General features: G+C 43.7%; 1 protein-coding gene across 1 annotated transcript in view; it reads left to right on the forward strand.

The window, feature by feature from the left end:
* LOC118793588 (limbin-like) overlaps nucleotides 1-20,895 on the forward strand; it is a 78,298-nt gene that overhangs the window by 48,800 nt on the left and 8,603 nt on the right. The window contains exons 17-20 of the mRNA XM_036551812.1: nucleotides 628-715; nucleotides 3,657-3,829; nucleotides 6,161-6,259; nucleotides 8,473-8,863. Coding sequence (XP_036407705.1) covers nucleotides 628-715; nucleotides 3,657-3,829; nucleotides 6,161-6,259; nucleotides 8,473-8,842 — 730 coding nt within the window. The 3' untranslated portion in view covers nucleotides 8,843-8,863. The remainder of the gene's footprint in view (nucleotides 1-627; nucleotides 716-3,656; nucleotides 3,830-6,160; nucleotides 6,260-8,472; nucleotides 8,864-20,895) is intronic.

A 20,895-nucleotide genomic window follows, 5' to 3' on the forward strand; every position in this document is an offset into this window, starting at 1 on the left:
CACTCGCTCCTTATCTCTGCTACCGGGTGTGACCGTGTTGATTTCTGTAAAATAACTCTGGCAAGGATAGGGATTGGTGGTTTGAACACTGGACGAAGTCACAGCACCAGTCTAGTAATAAAAAAAGGAACTTCCCATTACCCATACTAACTTGCAATACCACATTTTCTGTTTGTGTGCTGAGCCAGTACAGTGCTGATCTGAGCAGCCTATCTGTGGTATTATCTTCACAACATTACAGGTGTGGTACTTTAATCATCTCAGCTTTATTGCAGGTGTGCCAGTATAACATTAGCACATTGTTTAATCTAGACACAAGTGGTAATTTGTTTTTAATTGTGAGAAACAAGATTTTAAAGACTCTATTATGTTCAGATTACTGTTTAAAATCTAGGATAGAATAAAATATACAGGGACAGGGGACACATTTTCCCTTATTTATTCTATGCTGCACTGCTGTGCGTGTGCGCACACACACGCACGCACACACACACACACACACACACACACACAAACACACAAACACACGCGCTTAAACACACGTGCACACATTCCCTGAACTTTGGTGTCAGAATTAACTCTACCCTTTTTGCTTCTCCTTTCTCCCCCTTCCTCTCACTCTCTCAGGCTAAGGGAAGAAGATATGAGACACCAGGTGATGGAGGATCTAAAGGACCAGCTGGAGTTTAAACGGCTCCACATGCATTTCGATCAGGTAAGCCTTCCCCCTTGCGTACTACCGTCAGCTGCTGCCAACGCTCTCCAGCTCCACACGCATTCACAGTGCTCAGGTAGAATAGCATTTTAAGTAGCCTAACCTTCAAAATTGACAATCAGGGAACCAAGAGTCTTTCACACCACACCACACCACCCTGCAGAGCATATCATCTTCCCAGTCATCACAGGGCCTGTGTGACATGCAGAACTGAGGCTGAAGTGATGAGTTCATGTGGTGTGTAACCGAGTGCAGGGACATACTGAACACCATTCACCTGCTGGCTTAACAATCACATAGCAAGAATTCTGAATTCAGGAAGTGACATGTAGTAATGCAGTCTGCTAGCTCTTGTAGCGGGGTAGGGACATGCAAACTGTATCACTGAGCCATTTAAGCACCTCTTTAACGGCACCATCCTTTTTTCCTTATTCATGTTTGTTTCTTTTATTTAAATTTGAAATAAACAGGAATGTTGTTTCCAGACCCTGCTATGGAAGCAGCTTGTGTCTGGTACTGGTTTTCCTTTTTGTCTGTCCATTACAAAAACATTTTGATGGTCTGCTGAAAGCCGGATTGGAAATTGTCTTAATACTGAAGTAAATTGACATGTCTGACACTTCAGTAATGGTTCAGCACAATCCACAGTGAGGGAAGGAGAGGTGTTTGGAAAAGGGGGGAGAGCAGTAGATGTTTGTGGAATGAAGAAATAAAAGGAACAAAATAGAACCCATCGACTTGGGCCGTGTGAACGCCAATGCTTTAGTGAAGAATTACAGCAGGAAAGAGCTGGCCAAAGAAATGTGCTGGCTGTTGGAAAAGGAATTGCTCTCCACGTACAGAAGTGCGTACCTTTTCCTGGGCAATGCATTTTGGCCTGACCTGCAGTACTGGTTTGCTTAAATGATTTTTTTTATTGGGTTGCATAATGCACAAAGCATATTACCTGTCACTTTACTAGAAGGGGGAAGGTGTTGTTTTAGGAGGAGGGAATTGAGGTTAATTAGTTGGTCATAAGGGTCACCTGATTTATTTCCCATTGAGGGCCTAATTGCAGAGCCCAGAGACCATGTGATGAGCTTAGGACTCATGGAATATGCTACCGTAGGGAGAGCGGGTCTTTTTTTCCTCTCAACATGCCACAGAGTTGTGAAGCCATAATTAATGAGAATAGGGGATCTGCAAGACATTGAACTAAACTAACGGCAGGCTGTACAGATGATATCACATATGGCAGGTATGTCCTGATCAAACAGTTCTCCCTCTTGGGAAAAATTCTGTTTTTGACTGCTATTGTACAAACATCAGTGGAGTGGCTCGTGTGTGTGTGTGTCCGCTCAGAAACTGGAATTCCTCATGTGTGCTGCTAAGATGGTCCTTGGAGGGCCAATTAGCACGGCGTGCGTGTGATTCTGCGCCACACTCCGCGGCGGAGGCGGCGTTTGATTTCAGCCTGTTCGCGCGGCGACTGGGCTCTGATTGGCCACGCCGATGTGCCGCAGAGCTGCGAGGAACGCTGAACTGGCTGAAAACGCGGCGAGCGTTCCCCCCGGGGCTCGGTTCAGTCAGATCCACCCACTGACCGCGCGTGCTAGAGTGAGGCCAATTTCACCCGGGCCCCAGCCAGCTCGGAAAGCCCTCCCGGAGAACACCCCAGCTAATTAAAGATCTGTCAGAGACCTGGTGCGAACGTGCCTAAAGTACCTAATGTAATTAGAAAGACTCCTGCTCAGACGCGCTTTGGGCTGCGTGGCGGAAATCTGAATGAAGTGCTTTTAATCACAGCTTTCATTTCGGTGATACTTTCTTTTCGCAGTGAAAGGGTGAGGAACGGCTTTCCCAGAGCACGAGAGGTGCACATATGAACCACTTCATCAAACCACACACTTACTCCTAGAGACACACTAACTCACGCCCTCATATACACACTCATGCTTATACACACAAACACAATCACACACCCACACACTCGGAAATGTGTGATGCAAGCATGTAAAGACCAGCAGGTTCAAAATAAGCTTCTCGGATCTCTCAAAATATTATTAAACGAAAAACAAAGAGATCCGTCCCACTGTCTTATTCAGCTTTGTGTGCATAAAATATGCATAATTTCTTTTCAGCACTCAGTGTTGTGCTCCCTTACAGACTTATCAATTAATTAGAATGGATACATTGCGAGTAATTAAAGAGCCAGCCATGGCCCTGCTCTAGCTGCTCACCCTCCAGGAAGGATAGATTACAGAAATAGGAATGGCGGATTAGCATGAATTAGTGTGGGCTGTTGTTGTGGAGTGATACTGAAGTTACAGTCCTGTGGAAACAGCATGCTCCTGTATTCCCACCGTGTGTGTGTGTGTGTGTGTGTGTGTGTGTGTGTGTGTGTGTGTGTGTATGTGTGTGTGTGTGTGTGAGGAGGGGGGGGGTGGGAGGAGGAATCTTCAGACAATCTGTTCTCTGAACATCGACCCCATCTGCCCCACTCTCTGTCTTATCCAGACAGATTAGCAGTTGAACACAGTATCATTTCAGACTGCTAATTATGAAGGCTTTGACAGCTTTAAGCCCATTTGCTAAAACCCTTTTCTTGATAATTTTAACTGACAGAAAATTTGTTTGTGGCGGTTTCTTCTAGACTGCAGTATTTACTGCTTAGAGAGCTCAATGACTCATGATATTATGGGATCAAATCCCAGATGTTGTTCCCCTGAGAAACACCATGGACCTGAACATCTCCAGTGTGACAAAAACACCCAGCATTTTGTTTCTCACTCTAACTCTTTCTCTTGCTTTCTCTGTAACTCTTTCTCTCGTTCTCTCTCTCCTTGTTTGTGGGAAACAACTCCATGTCTTTCTCCCTGACAGCTGGCTGCTCTTTTGTGCCCCCCCAATTTCTCCACTCCAGCTGATGCCACAGTAATGCAGTGACCTGTGTCTCCGGCAGGATCTGGAGTTTGCCGCGGATCTGGTGAAGCACAGTCAGACGTCAGCTGGCGTCCTGCTGGAAGCCCTGCGCCTCCTGCTCCCCACGGCCCCCGAGTCGGACCTGCTGTCCCTGGTTGACGCCCTCTGCCCCAAGCAGACCGCGGCACTGCCCGCTAACGAACGGGAGAAGGGGTGAGGCCGCGGCACAGCTTGCGGATCAGTTCGCTCACTGTGCAGTCTCTTTGAGTGGGCTCTTTTTTTTTGTACCTCATCGAGTCTAAAAGGGTGCAGAGATAAATGCACATTTGTATTGTGCGTATCTGTTTTTCCCCATGGAATCTGACTCACATTTGCAGCAGTGTGTACATAGGTGTGACTTGTGAACTCAGCTGTATGGTGTTTGCACATTCAGGGTGAGATTGGTTGCACATTTTTTTTTTTACTCTGATTAAAATCAATACGTTTTCATCACTTCAAAATCCAATACGCTTTCTTCACTTATGCCTAAGTAGCTCGCTTCGGAGATACACCATCAGCATTCCATTGGGGATTTGAAGCCATGGCCTTCTGGACATGCGTTCTGTCAGTGTGTGTCAGGGTTAGGAACCTCACCAGGACCTCTCTGCTCACATGATCCGTTTCAAACCTGAACCTTCAGAATCGTCTGGTTGCGTGCAAAACACACCAGATGTTAATTATGTGTGACGAACTTCCTCACACTTATGCCTCCGTGTGCAGATGGCGGCATGACAAATCAGAAAAAAAGTTATTCCTGTATCTCTGGCGAGGTGCTGAAAGGGCTTATGAGTGATTGTGAGTGATGACGTTCTGGATGGATTTTATACGCGTCCGGGTTTGGGACAGCTGCTCAGCTCGGTGTGACAGACATGTTTGTTACCAGGCTTTCTCGACGCGACGCTGAATGTCAAACTCCTCCAGTTAATTGTCTCGGTTGAGCTGTGTTCAGACAGAAGCCGACAGAGATCAGCCCGCTCTTCCTTCATTGCTGTTGCACTTCAGTGCATCATTTTTTTCCTTCTCTACGCTTTCTTAAAAAATAATTCATTTCCTTGCCTTCAAGTCAGACAGAAAACATGATGCAGTTGTTCATTTCTGACACATCTTCATGTTTGAGGACACAGAACAACGACAAGAAACATGCTGTCGAAGTCCGAATAAGACAGCTCAATGTTTACGCAGAGTTTCCCATGCCCTGGTGGGCCTAATGTTGCTCTTCCAAAACTGAGGAGAAAATGAAAGACAAAATTCATTATTTCCGTTATTATTATTCTTCAGATCTCCCAGCAGCAGCCGCCTCATCTGTTTATGGGAAACGCTCCATCGCTTTTCTTCTGACAGCTGGCTTCTCTTTTGCATTTAAGATTTCCCCTTTCCCCCTCTTGCTCGCCCCCCCCATCTCTCTCTCTCATTCACTCTCTCTTCGTGACCACCTCAGCTGACTGCTGCTGATTTCCATAAACTGCCTTTCTTTTTTTATTCTGTCTCTGCATCTGTTAAATTGCTAAAAAGCTAAAAAGTCCAGTAGGACTTCTCTCTCTCCCCCTCTCCCTCTTTTTCCTCTGTTCTTGCCTTTGTCTGGTTAAACGTTTGAAGTGGGCCGAGTGGTCGTGCCTCCTCCCGAGCAGCAAGCCGCCACTCATCTCGCTACAAATTGGCGCTCCGCTGCTTGACGCGGTCCCTGCAGCACGGCACGCTGGTTCAGGGCGTCTGCTCCACTGCTTTGTTCTCCTGCCTCAGCCCTGTAAATAGCGGTTGAACCTGCACGGCTCGAGAGGCCGCAGAGCGATGGAGGCTCGAGCCGGCCCACACCGAGAGGCGCGGCAGAGAGGACAGGTTACTCAGCGTGGAGCTGTGATCGTGACTCATTCTCCTGCGGCCTGTTTGCGTGCAACGCTGGTCGTTGAATCACTTCATTGAGAGCGGGTTTTGGTGCGTCGTTTACATAGGCGTACATAGGCACAGATATTCAGAGTGCACACACACTCATGGATGCACTGAAAAACTCATACACGTGTTCACTAATACATGTATACGCACATACACACACATTGTGGGACTGTCTGATAATGCCACCCTGTTTTCATCATTCAGACAGCAATGTTATATCGCCAGTTCTGTGCACACCAGCTCATGACTTCTGTCAGTTCAGCTGTTGTGAGAAATCACAAAGTTTTTCCTCAGGCTAAAATTGTAAAAAAAAATGAGGCAGAGCAGGGGCTAAATACTCAAAAACGGCATCCCACAAATTGCCTTGTCTCTGCAATTACCAGCTTTCTGTAGGCTCCTGTACTTTCCTTGATTAATATTCACTCTGCCCTTGTTTGACTCCGTTGCTGTTTTGAGCTGCACATGGAGAAAGCAGCCCTGGAAACCTTTAGCATTTACAGAGCAGCTCCCTTGGCAGTGAACACAGTGGTTACATTTTGCCACTAGGGGGCAGAAAGGTCAGCAAAGAAACCATGGCCATTAAACAGTATGCTCCACTCCATTCTTGTTTTACAGGTGGGCTGAAGGAACGAGAAATACCCTCCTGGTCAGACTCAGGGAAGATATTGTGAGCAGGAACATGTGGACAGGCCTCCTGGACAGTGAGAAGGAGAGGTATGGAACATGGTACTGGTGCTCCCTGGTGAGACCTTACACGTAACAACATTAAGCCCATATTGTTGTTAGTGGCTCACATCTGCAGATGTGTTCTCCCAGCTCATTCTGTTTTTTGGGAGGTTTTTAAATGAGAGACCCTCTTACACCCATGTCTCCCTCTCACACCCCTCAGCAAGAAATGTTCTTCAGGTGAATTCATATTGACATTCCATTGTGACGGGACAGTTAAGAAAATCTCCCATCTGCTCCGATTATGGGTGCAATTATTAAATCGATACAAGCAAATTCTGTTGGTATGAGGACATTTAGCTGCTGCACGCCAGTTGGTAGTTTGTAGTGTGAAGTGTCTGCATGAGTATGTGACACAGTCAGTTCTCTCCTTCACAAAAGGCTTGATTTTGATGAAAAGCAATGGTACGTTGTCCTCCTTTGTAAGTTGAAGTCTAAATCATAACCTTTGCCAACAGGCTATTTTATTGTTGCATTTCTTGTATTCATTTTACAGAAGTGAAAACTGACAGTGGATGGGGAGTAGCTTGATAAGCACAAGTCCTAATTCATCCGTGCTAATGAATTCCAACCATTCTCCTCTTACATTCAAAATTATTCCATTTTTGATCCTCAATTTGGAATCAAGTGGTTTATTCAGATGACAATTGAGCAGATTTTTAAGTCAAAGATGACAAATGCATTGAGCAATATGCATGGCCTTTAAAAGTCCAGCACGTAGTAATGTCTAAAAAATTCTTAATTTATTGGATGTGAGTGTGTGTGTATCTGTGTCTGTGCGTGTGTGTGCGTGTGTGTGTGAGTGTGCGCGCGTGCGTGGAGTCACTCCTAATGGCATTACAGAGAATGGAGTGGGGTGGTTTCAAACCAGTCAAACCTTGAAAGGAAAAAAAAATGACCATACCCCCACCACACCCCCATCTCTTCCCCATCTGAAAAGAGCTCTCACTCAAATGTCAGCTCTCGGCTCTGGAAAAGAATGCTCCTTGCTTCAGTGCGATCGTTAATGCTCGCACTGGTGTTCTCGCACCTTCCTGTCCGTTACCCCCCCCTTGCTTCCCGCACCGCTGTAGCGGCTGTCGCGTTGACGCTGCTAGGTGTGCGTCAGGGCCCCCACCAGCTCAGCTTTATGAATCACGCTGAAGTCGTGCAGAAGTCGTGTAGTTTTCGCAGCTGAGGGGATGAAACAGCTTATGTCTTTCAAACAATCAACAAAAATTCAGGACTGTTTGGTGGTTCACATGAAGAGCAGTGAAGTGCTGTTTGCAAACCATTGATTTGGAAACAAACTCAGCGTTTTTTTTGTACATAGCGGACACAGGTCAGCATTTCACGCAGCCAGCCCTGAGGAACTGTCGGACGGCAGGACCTCCCGATGTGTGACGCGCCGTGAACCTTTTAACCCCTCCCACACGTGTGGGTGGCGATGCAGGCTTGAAGCGATCGTTTTCACCCGGTCACTGTTGTTTCGCGTTGAATCCTCGTCTTATTTTGTATCGCTCGCCTTGTGTTTGCGTGAGTCACACCGCAGTTTGAATTCATTATTGTTTAGTCTGACCTCCCGGGGGCCATGCAGACAGTCTGGCCCACTGCACTGTTCGGCTGAATTATTACGGTGGTGGCGTGTGAGGACATAATTAAACTCAAAATCTAATGTCCTTGTCTGTGGATGTCTTGTTTTGTATTTTGTTTACTGGTAACAAAAGATCAGTGGGAAATGGTTGCTGCTGTGTGTGGTTTTGTTGGCATGGGCTCTTGAGTACATGACTTTTTCGTTGTTGGTACATTTGTTTTTTATTTCGTTTGTTCGTTTTGTGCTGGTCTTCAAATGGATGACGTCAATACTTTCTTAAAATCTGGCCAGTGTTTCATGCATCTGGAGCATGTTGCTCCACTTATCAAGATTTAATTAGTTTTACATTTTAGGGCTGAGCAGGTATGCTGGTCCAAGTCAAATTTTCTATACTTTACATATTTACATCAGTTCACACCACAGCGTATATGCTGAAGCTATTCAGGTTTAGCACGCCGCCCAAGGGCACATTGCCATCCCAGAACCGAACCTATGACCTTTTGGTTGCAAGCAAAACACTTCCACGTCACATTTCCAAGCATTTTAACCTTTTTGCACTTGTTAGGTCCCAACAGCAAAAATAAATCAAATAAATGTCTCCACTTCTGCTGACTCTGTTTCTCTTCAGGATTGGGATGAAGAGGCAGAGGCTGAGGAGGCTGTTCTCTGACCCTCACTTCGAGACCCCCAGAAGCCCCCAGCAGATATTAGTGGTGGAGAAGTCGGGGGCGGGCCCGCGTGTGGCAGAAGCACCAGCCTGCGATCTGAGTTTGACAGCAGGGACAGGACCACACGAGCCACAGCCGGAGCCACTGGGTGACACGTGTGCCACCGCCACTGCCACTGAGGTGTGGGACATGGCTGGCATGGGAGAGAAAGTGTCCATCTTCCGCCTCCCGCCCGAGCCCCAGGACTCCACTGTCAGGACAGGCGGGAAGAGGAGGAAGAAAAGGAACTTCCTCAACTTCAAGAAGGGGTCAGTGGCTCCTCAGGACTAGCAATTACAGTACGTAACATGGGTGAGTTGAACTTGGACAGCCAGGGTTTTCATAAAAACCACGACAGTCGTCCTTTCACATAATCTAAACCCAGTCTCTTCCTGCACAATATACTTAAAAATCAAAATTATCTGTCTGCAGAGCTTAAACTCTGGTTCCTCTTATGCATTGTGCCTACCAATACAGGTGTCCAGCACAAGAGAATGACTCTTGGTGAATTTAGGTGGTGACATCACCACAACTTTAGCTTTCTGAACAGCTCTTACCAAAGACTCTTCAGGGTACACTTTTTTGCCCTTCGTCTAATACCCCTTTCCACTGCGTAGCTGGAACTAGGCTGGCTCACTTAGTTCAGGTTCCAGCAGGTTTTCCATAGTCATTGTTCATGCATCTGATCACAGTAAATGTCCACAGGCAGATGGAAACCCTCAGCCTTGAACTGCAGATAAAGAATTGACTTTGAAATGTTAACTGCAACTCAGGTGCTGCAGCACTGGTTGAGGCTTATACAGAACAAAAGCAGTCACACAGGCCTGGTTCAGCCAGCTTTGCTGGCCTGGTTCCTGCAGTTCCTGATTTTATAGTGGGAAAGCGGTATAGTATGCAGGGGCTCGGCAGCTATGTGTGTAGCACAGCAACTCTGTCTCCCCTTTGTCAGGAAATCAGCCTGTCAAATATATTACCATATATACCATTTTTATTTTCATGTTATTTTAAAATTATTTCAGTATAATTTGCTGGGGGGGGGGGGGGGTCTACATGTACATCTTAAACTTTAATATATGTTAGAACTGCAGCTTTCAAAATAATATTAAACTTATTATTCAAATATTCATAATTAATAGTAGTTTTTAAGCAAGCTTCATGCAAGTGTGCACATTTTGTACACCTTATTTTTTAAGATATGGAATTCAGTGGTACAGTTAACTAGACTTGTAGTCTTGTCATCGAGAATTGTATTAAAGAATAATATTCCTAGAACAAAATGTGTAGGTTTTAGGTCCAGTTAGCGGTACTATTATTTCTACTGTTACTATTATATGCTTTCTCTTTTACATTTTTATATGCATATAAATATCACAAAGAAAAACTCACATTACAGCTCAAAATTTTCAGGTCAGGTGTGTCCAAATATGATTAAATGAAGACAAAATCACAGACAAAAGCTATAAATGCTTGCAGGAAGATGCAATACACTTTGACCGGCGCAAACCTGACATTAGGTGGTAAAAGACTCCAGACTTTCAGTCTTGACAGGAGGAGGCTTTGCAGAAGGCCACTGAACAGTGTTAGGAACTAGTTGTTCTCCCTGATGTATTTATAATTTCAGGTAGAACACACACCCTGGGTTAATGCGATGCTGTGGCGCAAAGCCGGTTTAATTCCCTTGGCCTGCCGGGCAGCTTTAGCTCACTAGCTTAAGCTCACGTCACCTCTGCATACTTGTCTCTGAACTCTTAGTGTCATCTCTGCACACATGCGGGTGTTCCTTCCTCAGATTCCTTCCTTTACCTCCGATTCTTTACCCATTTCAGATTCCACTGCTGTTGTGGCTGCCGAAGAGATTGCAACATGTGTTGTTCTCTTTTGGAACAAATCCTGAGCGATTAATGATTTCATTCCTTTTTTTTTCTTGGTTTGGTTTAAATACTACCAGTTATGGGTGATAACCTTATAATAATTACCATTGCATATTAATGTGTCAGCTCCTATTCCAAGGTTTTCCATCTCGCTTGTCAGGGCTGTTTTTCCTTCTCAGCGTCAGTGCAGCGGCCTGATCCTCAGTGCTCTTCATGGACGTGTTGTGAACTAATCTCATTAAATACATTAAAGTGTAGTGTTGCAAATTACAATTAGTTTTTGAACATCCCTGTGTTTTTCGTCTGATGTGCTTTGCCTTACGAGTGCTTGAAAAACCAAAATCAGAAGTAGAACTGTAAGGACACTAATTGAACTCTTGGAGCAGCTTTAGAGCTGGTAACTTTAAAACCCAAGGAATCATACAGGGTGTTGGGTAGATTTAGCTTCTGTGAAGGCCTTGTTAAATTTAATGGCCCGATATGGGTGCCCCCAATGTTCTAGTATCAGTTTGAGTAATTCTAAATATGGCCTGACCTTGTAAACATCTTACTCTGAATAAAGTGCTCCAATTCCAGCACTCCACCAATACGGAGAAGAAGGGAATTGGGTAGTCCCTTAATGCTCCTACTAAAAGAATATTACCCATATAAATCTCATACTGGGAATTTGTTCTACATTACCTGTAGACTTTTATATGGATGGGCATGCACATTGCAAGTGACTACACACAAAACTGCATGTGGTCCTTCATTGTGCTGGCAAGTATCCAGCAAAGACGGCTGTTAAGATAGTATTTCATATCTGGCACTACTGTAGGGAGAAGGTAGTATCAGATGTATGGGTTTAATGATGTATTATGTGCAAATGACATCAGCCTCAGTGTTAAGTGCTGGTCTTTATTTGGAAATATGGCAAATTGCCATTATATGTTGCAGTCTAATTGAACCAAAATGCACAACTACATTACATTCTTTTAGCAGATGCACTTATCCAGAGCAACTTCCGGCCAAAAGAACAGAAGTGTATCCATTCAAGTTGAATGAGCAACAGTGTCAGACCAAGCTAACACCACTCCCTGTTGAGTTCAGTGTGAGAGTAACACTATCCAAGCTCTACCACGTCTATCCTACTGTCTGTAAGTCCTCCATCTCCTATAGAGTGAGGTTGTGCCTGCTCCCGTTGCAGTTCATTGCACCTGCCTGAAAGTAACCTGCATTCTTGAGTGAAGCATTAAAAGTTCCTTACAGCTTGTTTGGAATATATGGTCGGAATGTGTGGCACATACTTTACACAATTCTATTTGGAATGCTGGTTTTGCCTGCATGTAAACATAGACATCGATCCTTAAAGAGGTTATTTTTGATTTTTTTTTGTTTGTCTTAACAGTATGAAATCCAATATTCATTTATATTTTCCATATTTGTGTGCATTTAATGCTGTTAAAGTAGAACAACCACAGTATTTGTGCATTATTTTTTGTCCTATTGGTACTTTGTTAAGCTTTTGTATTATACATGTGTGAATATACTCAGGTACTTTGCTGTGACCAGTATCAAATAAATGTTGAAACTGAGGTCTTCTGAGCTCAGTCAAGTTTGGTTTCTCCTTGTATTAATGCAAACATTTCTGTCTTCCACCTCATGCCAACACTACAGTATCGTATCCTACTCTGCAGACAGGTAGCAAACCATCAGCAGGGTGTTAGACACTGTTAGACTAAAAGTCACCAGGCTCAATTTCTGACTCACCCGCTTAAGCAGAGCATATTCAGACCTATACAAGTTGAAGCATTTATAATGGCATGTCTTAATTATGCAAACCAGATGTCATGTTGATTTACATACTGTAAGAACAAGACCACTGGCCCAAAGAAATGAAATTTGTTTGAGATAGTTTGTGTACTAGCTCTCCATGTTCAGCCATTTAAGGAATCGCAGCTCTATATGAGGTAAATTTCAATGTATAACATATTTAATAGCAGTAGCATGAAGTGTTCAGATAATGAGAAGTGCTTCCATGTGTTACATTAACCTATGATCTCTTGACCTTGTTTTCCACCAAATGATGAGGTAACTACGTAGTAGACTGTGCTTTCAGTGGTAAGCATTGACTAAACTAATTCAGCTTGTATTTACTGGTCTGGAAAACCCGTGCCTATCAGGCTTGCTTTTCATCAAAATATTGTCTCTGACTATAATTTTCAGTTATGGTTGGGCTGCATGATGTATCTGCAAGTACTGATTGGATTTGCAAGTTGTAATTTTTTAATGGAACTCCTTTGGAGGGTTGGGGCAGCCCAGAGCTTTGCTTTTTTTTTGGTTTGTTTTTTTGGTGCATCTCCCCCTGATTGCTGGTTGCCTTTCAGTCACTGGAAATACTCTGAAATAAGAGCTCAATGTTAATTGAATCAGGAGTAAACATCTAGAAATTATAGTAATTACACTGACAACCCCAGGGGGGTGGGGGGGGGGCAAAGGGTTCTTATCCTCTTAGCACAAAGTGCAGGAAACTCTTTTGAAGGATTACACATTCTCAGTGTGCTTCCTTCTCCTGTTGCTGTATGTTAGGCTTCATTTCAGAGTGTGGCATTCTTCCTCCATCAGCAATTTGCAGCAATGAAAATTGCCATTTCAGTGCCGCTGTCTGCCTGCAAGGCCCAGGAGAGTGATGTCGTTGATGTTGTGCACTGTGCAGTCCATGATTAGTGCAGGGGAGGGAACACACCCACATCCTGTTTAGAGGACTTTTATATACACTCGCATGGTAAAAGCATCGCCTCCACCTTCGCACTGGTGTCCTTGATATAAAAGGGTAAAATGAGCAGGCTTTTTATTTCGTTAGAGAAATGGGTTCTTCATGGGAAATTTGGAACGCTTTGCAGCGTAAGGGTAGAAATGATCAGCTATGAGGAAATGAGATCCTGTGTTCCAGGCAGCAGTGGGTGAATGTCTTATAGCTGGAGGATTACTGTTGGGGTGTTTTCATTGTGGGAGGTCGTGGTGACTGTTGGGGTGTTTTCCATTGTTTGGGTGTGACTGCTGGGGTGTTTTCTTTGTGGGTGGGGGAGAGAGGGGGTGGGGTCTGTTGGGGTGTTTTCGTTGTGGGGGGCAGTTTGTTGGGGTGTCGTAATCGTGGTGTGTCTGGCGGCAAGGGCCTGCTCGTGACTCTGCCTGCCCAGCAGCTCGACTCATGTTTCTGACCACAGCAGTTTCACACCACCGGTCATGCAGTCCCACCCCCCAAACCCCATCTCTCCTCTGTGCTGACTGTCTTCCCTTCATTTAGCTGCTGTGTACAATTCTACTCAAGGTTGAGCTCTTAACTTTGTGTTTGTGTGTGTGTGTGCTTTCAGCGGTGCATGTGTGAGTCTGCTCCCTCGGGGGAATCTCAGTCTAGCTCAGTGTGATTCCCAGCTCCGCTTCTCAGCTGAGGATGGTGATAGGGTGAAACACCCTGGAGTTACCCCATGGTGTCGCTCAGTGAGTCTGACAGATCTGAGGGCTGTGTACCTGAAAGATCTGACTCCCGTTCCCTGGGGTGGATCATGAGGCCAGATTCAGCGTCTCTGCTTTAGTTTAGCCTTTGGTAATCTGTTAAACACTCCCGTCTGCAAAAGGCAGATCACTAACCAGCGCTCGCACTCGCTGGGGCCTGAAGGAGGGTCCCTGTCCTCTGTTTTTTGTGTCATCCGAACACTGTCACTTAACCGGAAAACCCCTCTGCCCCAAGTCATGAGGGGAGGAGTCAGTGCCATTGTTGTCATTTGGAATTAGAGGCTTGATCAAGGATTTGATCATCCCTCCCAGCACCAAATCCAGAGAACTCATTAACTGCCAAATATTTCAGCCAAATCCAAAGATGATGACATCCTGCAATCTACCTCTCTGTATCTCTGTCTTCTTTTCTGGATGTTTGTGTCATGTTTTGTGCAATAAAATTCATTGCTTCTGAAAATATGAGCTTGCTCTGTGTAGTGCTATTAAGATTAAAGTATAACATTTTTTAAAGTTTGAAGCCGTAGTCTCTACTATAAACTCATCACTCCATCATTTATACTTCATCTAGCAGGGAAACATTTTTCCATAATTTTGGCTCCAGGTTCTCTCATGGGCGAAAGTACGAAGATTGTAAGGCCAGTTTCACACAGATGTCATGGCCTCTCTGGCTCCCTTTTCTGTGTCTAAAAAATGGTCTGACTCTGTGTGAGTCAACCAACAGAGTTCTGAGTGACCTTTCCCATCAGAAACATTTTCTTTGCGCTGTTTCACCTCAGCTCACATCAGTTTTTTTTTTTCAGATTCTGGGCATCTGTGTATTTTCTCGAGAGAGCTGCACTCTGATCACCAAAAATTCCACTCCAGAAAGTTTCCACTCAAGCTCAAGCTGTGGTTATTATCGCTCGGTATGAACCTGCTGTGTCTATTTGGCAGCTCTGATACCCCTGACAGAAGCTGGTGACTCCTGCCAAGGGATACAAGGTGTCCCCTCCCACACACAAAGAAGTCTCAGGTTTTCTGGACCTGTAATAATGTCACGAAGCTGGCAGTGCACCACTGGTGGAAGGTTGTTCAGGTTTCAGTTGCTTGCATGTAGAACTGAAAATGGATGACTACATCACAAGGATGAGGAAGGTTATTAATGTTACACTGCAGAAAAAATGTAATACCTTGATGACTTTATCATGCTGCTCATTTGTCTGCTGTGAAGTTTATGAAAACTGTAAGCTCTTATCTGTCGCTTTCGGCTTTATTTTAATGACGATTGCAGAAAGGATTCACACAGATCCACCTCTTATGATGGCTATGCGTGTAGAGTTTAATATCTTTGTAAAAGGATAAACTTCTACAGGTTTCTGGATTGAATGGCAGAGGATGTGTGTCCCTAGTATCTGATACTCTTAATAGAGATGGATCATTATATAATGTCGTCAGGCTGAGATGGACTCTGTCATCCAGAGACTAGATGTAAATCACTTGATATAACACACTTCATCAGTCAGACTCTGGGTGAATGCTAATGCCCATTACAACCTGTCAGTGTTAGCTGTATGTTTTGCCTGAAACAGGCAGAAGTTGTAAGGGGAATATGTTATGTTATGTGTTGGGTTGCTGGCCTCTTGTCCAGAGTTTGGGCATTTGTCCAGCTGTATCGAAAGTCCAGAGTCAACCGCAGCCAAGAATGGGACTTTTTATGTTCACCTCCATTCATGCAACATAAATGCAAGTTTTCCCCTGTGCGATGGGACATCGCAATAATGTGTGTAATGAAACCAGAGCCCTAGACTGTGGACCCACAAATGAACAAACATGTACATTTTCTGATGATATTTGGGGATATTTGGGTTGGCGAGTTTCTGTCCTGGGAATACATGTTGCTCAGACCATTTAAGTGAGGTCTTCCTTCACTGTCATGCTGACGCAAACAATCAGAACCATTCTCTTTTTTTTTTTTATTTTAATTAAAGCTCAACAAGCGGGGATTATTTTAATGCCACATTACTGTTTCACCACAAAGTAATTTTAACAACATCCAGTATTTGCCAACAAACAAAACAGCTTATTACTAGATCCCTGCAAGGCCCCACAAGGAGGCGGACTTTTATGCGAGTATAAAAACTTCATTATTTAATCTGTCCACTGCTCTGTCACAGAGCCAAACCATAACTGTTATTAGTCATGGGAAGAGATCTGTTTGAATTAAATTGTTTTCAGATTTATTTTCCCTCTGGAATGCCAAAACATTGACTTGGAAAATGGATGGCAGCTCATACATTCAGCGTGGATTGCACACAAAAGAAAAAAAAAAAAAACGCATAATGCACCGATGACTTACCATATTTACTCGATTCCAAGTCAGGAAAAGGTCACAAAACCCCGGGTGGGTGATGTTTCGGTAAGAAAGCGACTGTAATATTTGCAGTGCAGAGCAATCTGCAGCCACAGGGTAACAGAAGATGACTTTAATCACAGCTTACAACTTACAGGTTGTCCTTCCTCGAGTCCTGTGACTTGGTGGTGTGCAGCCACCATGGAGGAACGCGGTGGTCACATGAAGGTGTCCGCCCCCGCCGTAAATCTTCTGACCCCCCACCAATCAAACCCCATAAATATAAAACATGGCCGTAGCTAGTGTAATGAAATGTCTGTTGTAAATCAACGAGACCAACCCAACTTTGGTACTGACAAGGATACCACGCTTGCTGCATGTCGGGCAGCCTCTGGTCAGTGACGCTTGTCAGTAGTGGTGATGCCGAAGGCCTGCACTGAGGTCAGTCATAAATCAAAATGGTTACCCACCTGCTCATTGTAATTGTAACTGTAAAGGAACTTGACTTCAATGAGAGGTTGCTGGTTTGACTCCCAGGTTGAAGGTTGTTCTACAGAGGTTGAGGATTCATCAGAGTGACCCACCCACACTGCAAATTACTGTTACTTTAATCTCCTGGTGTGGAACTCAACTTAAGCAGAGGGCTGGAGACTGCTGTGGTGGCCTTTGGCATGGTCCATAACTGAATTGTCTCACAAACAAACAGGAATGTAAAAACAGGCAAACATAGTGGGTCACCATGGATAAATGGCTTATGCTAAGCAAATAAATCACTGTAAGACCTTGTAATTCAGATGACAAAGCTCCCTGTTTTAGGCATTTGGAAAACAACACTGCATAACCAGTTGGTGTTGGGTAAGAGTTTGGTCAGGGGAATAAAACTGGATCATTAGATGTTGGATAGGTCATGCATTGTTTGTAAATTGGTCCCCTGTGTCCTTAATCTCGCTGCTTTGCACTGGAAAGAATGTGATATGTAATGGCCACATCCTGAGTGCTGACTGACTTCACTTTTGGCTGTAGTTCTGCGCTCAGATTAGTCTTGCATTCTATGTGTGCTGGCACAGATGGTCTGAGAGATCCTCACCACACTGTGAGTATTGGTTTACAGCCCTTAATCCATGTGGTCAGGACCATTCAGCTTGGGAACAGAGGTTCATGGGCTCAAACACTGTTGTACCTTTTGAGAGTCCTACTCTGTCAAAATTATTCCAGGATTAATTAGTTTAAGCCCCAGTGGAGTCCTGCCAAAATGTTAGCTGTCACCCCTCTGTGTGTTCTCACCGGTATCCAGATGGATTGGGGCCACAAACCCGCAGCAAACTGGTGTCGTGTCTAGGAGGTGTACCTCAGTGTCAGTCTGGTTACCCCTGACCCCTCAGAATATGCACTAATCTCAAGGTCTTTGACCCTTCCAGTCTGGAACATGATGTCTGTTTTCTGTAACAGGTGAATGGAACTTTTGCGGTTGGCACGGCAACATTGCAGCCCAAATGGAATTCATTCTGTGGAGAAGCACCCTGAGGAGAGAGAAAGAAATGAAATAGATTGGTATTATCTTCCCTAATGGTTTCCTGTAAACATTGTGTCCGATCAGTTTGCCATGCGCCTCTGTCCCGCAGCTTCTTAAGAAAGCTTTGTGTTCTTCAGCTGATTTGTGTCATTACGATGGCACTATTATTTTATTGATTCCTTTATTTGATTCCCGGCAGCCTTTCCCTGCAATTTCCGTGTTGGCAAGTCTGAGAAAAACAAAACACTTTCTGTCCGCTGAAGAGCATCGAACTGCAACACAGTGGGGAAACTGAAATTAGATAAGGTACATTGTCCAGAAGAACTGGCCAGAGGTAATTGCAATATTTCTCAATCCATAAAGGTTTGCCATGTCTTTGCTATTCTGTGTCTAGTTTTATATATTTTTTTAATGTTCCAATGTGCCTAATTGTGGAAATGCTTAAAGCAGTGTTCACATAGAAATGCGACTTATCTGATGAAAGTATACTGCCTAGAATGATTTAGTGTGGCTTATGGAAACAGTAGCCTAAAAGCTGGAATCACTCCTAACAGTAAACAGTCATTGTGTTTGTCGGTTTTAAAATGCCAAATGGTCATGTGATTAGGGAAATCAAATCTTCAAGATTCTTTTTTTTTTTCCAGTACATGTCTTGATGTGTAATTGGGTAACAGCTGAGTGTAAGCTGCAGTGGATACATGGCCCTAGAGCCTCTGTTGGTTCCAGTAGGCTATATGTAAGAGTGTGAAGAGCAGTGAACAAGGACAGTGTTTGCCCGATCAGAAACGCCAGCTGAGAAAGCCTCTCTCTCTCGCTCTCTCGCTCTCTCTCTCTCTCTCTCTCTCTCTCTCTCTCTCTCTCTCTCTCTCGCTCTACCTCTTTCTGCCTCATTTAGACTTGGTTTATAGAGTGACATCTAGGCCATCAGCCACTTAAAGTAATTAACAAGCCCTTTGCCTTATGGAACCATTCTCAATTTAGGTTAACGAGAGACACTTACACTTTGCAGCAAATTACCCAAATTGTTTAAAATTAGGGCCTGTTAATAGTGGTAAATGTACTGCAAATTACATGAGTAAAAAACAACCTGGTGTTAATGTCGATTTCACCTTTTCTTGTTTGGTGTCCGTCAGTAACATATCACCGTAATGCTCATAAACTGCTCATGGCTGTTCTTTAAGAATGAAGAGTGGATCCTGACAGGATGTGGTAAACAGGAAGCCACGGCCGTAAGGTTTACATGCCCGTGTGGAAGCGTTCCTCTCTGAAACAGAGAGTCACAGAGCCTAGTCCTGTCTGTGCACCGCAGGACTAAGGACCGAGTTTGAGTTAGAGGCCAGCGCGTATTGTTCTGGGCTAATCCCTGTTGACAAAGAGGAAGAAATGGGTTTATCATCATCCAGAGACACCCGCAGCGCTTTCCAGAGCAGGGTCATCAATCATTGCCCCGCTAGTGGCCTTCCATTTGGCTAACGGAGATGTTTACAAGCGCTGGTGGGAGTGAGTCACGGCCATGGAGGAGATGCGGGGTAATGAATAAGGTAGCAAATTGGGGATGTTTCCAGCGCCATCCTTTAAAAGGGTGATTTTTCTTTACCTTTGACAGTCCTCTCATCCCCACTTGCTTTCTGCACGTACAGTATCCAGATGCTTTTGTCCTTTGGCTTCAAACACTTAAAATGTTAATAATAACATTTAAACTATTAACATTTAACATTTAAACTTCCAAAAAACATAGAGTGAGTTTGCAGGGCCATTGAGACAGTTTTGACCAGGGGTGTATGGATATTTCAGAAAGATACGTAGATTGATCTAAAATTTAAGTCAGCTCATCCATTTTGTGAACTTTTATTTGGAAAGAGAAAAGAAGGGCGAACCACATCATTTGCTCTGATTAAAAACATGTTATTTGAAGAGGTCACTTTCCTTGTGAAATTACATTATGCCTTTGAATAATGCGACCACATCATTCTTGGGTTGAACTCAAGCCGCATCCTCTGCTAAAGCTGCGGTTTCTGCAGTTGAGTTCATTCAGGGGTGCCATTTGTATAAGAAAGCAGCAGTTGCTGGTCCTGTTTTCATGATGTTATACACATATCAGTGTGATCTGAAATCAGTTCTCTTAGTCTGTTTTGGACTGTGCCATTGTACAGTAGTCCACAGCAACTAAAAGGTCACACACTGATTCTTTTGCCAGAGATTTAACCATGGTTATTTATGGCTTTTATATGTATATTCTTATGCATTCATGCAGTTTTTTTTTTTCATACATGTGCAGTCATGGGGTACAAATGGCAAGAAATTGGGCAAAAGGTTGCATATTTTACACTACAATCATTCTAAAACGTTTAACCTGAATACCCTTGTTAAAATATCCAGTTGTATAAATAGTTAATGTGTCAAATATAAGCTCATGATGATGTCAGTAGGAGTATGTTGTACATTTTCAGTGTAGTTATATTATTTATGATACATGAAGAAAAGAAGGAAAATATGTATACAATAGCAGGAAGTGAAAGAAGCATATCCTAGTAATGTAGCTGAAATACAAATGGCTAGATAATATATGAGAGAATCCCTTTTTATTGTTTTATTTGGCAAATTAGTATTATTACTATTATCACTGACACTAGATAGCTATGAATTTTAGTGCAGTTATGGAGTCTGGGAGTTTAATAAGATAGAGGCAGTTTGGTTAATACGATTGTGTAGCAAGACTTGAAGATCCAGGAATGGGCACCTTAAAGTTAAATTTAATGCTATAAATGTTACAATTGACAATAAAAACGCATCGTAGAAATACTTTATAGAGCACAAAGACTGTGTGTGCCATGTGAAAAAGATTTAAAGTGTGGTCACAGAACACAAACATTGTGCTGATGCAGTGAAAAATGTGAACAGCGGGCACAGGTGGTAATTAGTTTTAAAGTAAATTGCACACTGTCACTGGCAAGTATTTCTTCACAGAGCACCAATCAGTTCACCCATAAAAATGCATGAAATAAATTGTTACTTCTGTCAAGGACAGACTTGACAGTAATAGATTCACTCTAAACTGTTGGTGAATGAGGAGGGAAGATTGGCTGGATGGTCTGTTCTCTTTGTTGTATTTTCTTGCCTTCTGACCAAATTG

The sequence above is a fragment of the Megalops cyprinoides genome, chromosome 18, assembly GCF_013368585.1.
Source record: "Megalops cyprinoides isolate fMegCyp1 chromosome 18, fMegCyp1.pri, whole genome shotgun sequence".
In the NCBI taxonomy this organism is placed as follows: domain Eukaryota; kingdom Metazoa; phylum Chordata; class Actinopteri; order Elopiformes; family Megalopidae; genus Megalops; species Megalops cyprinoides.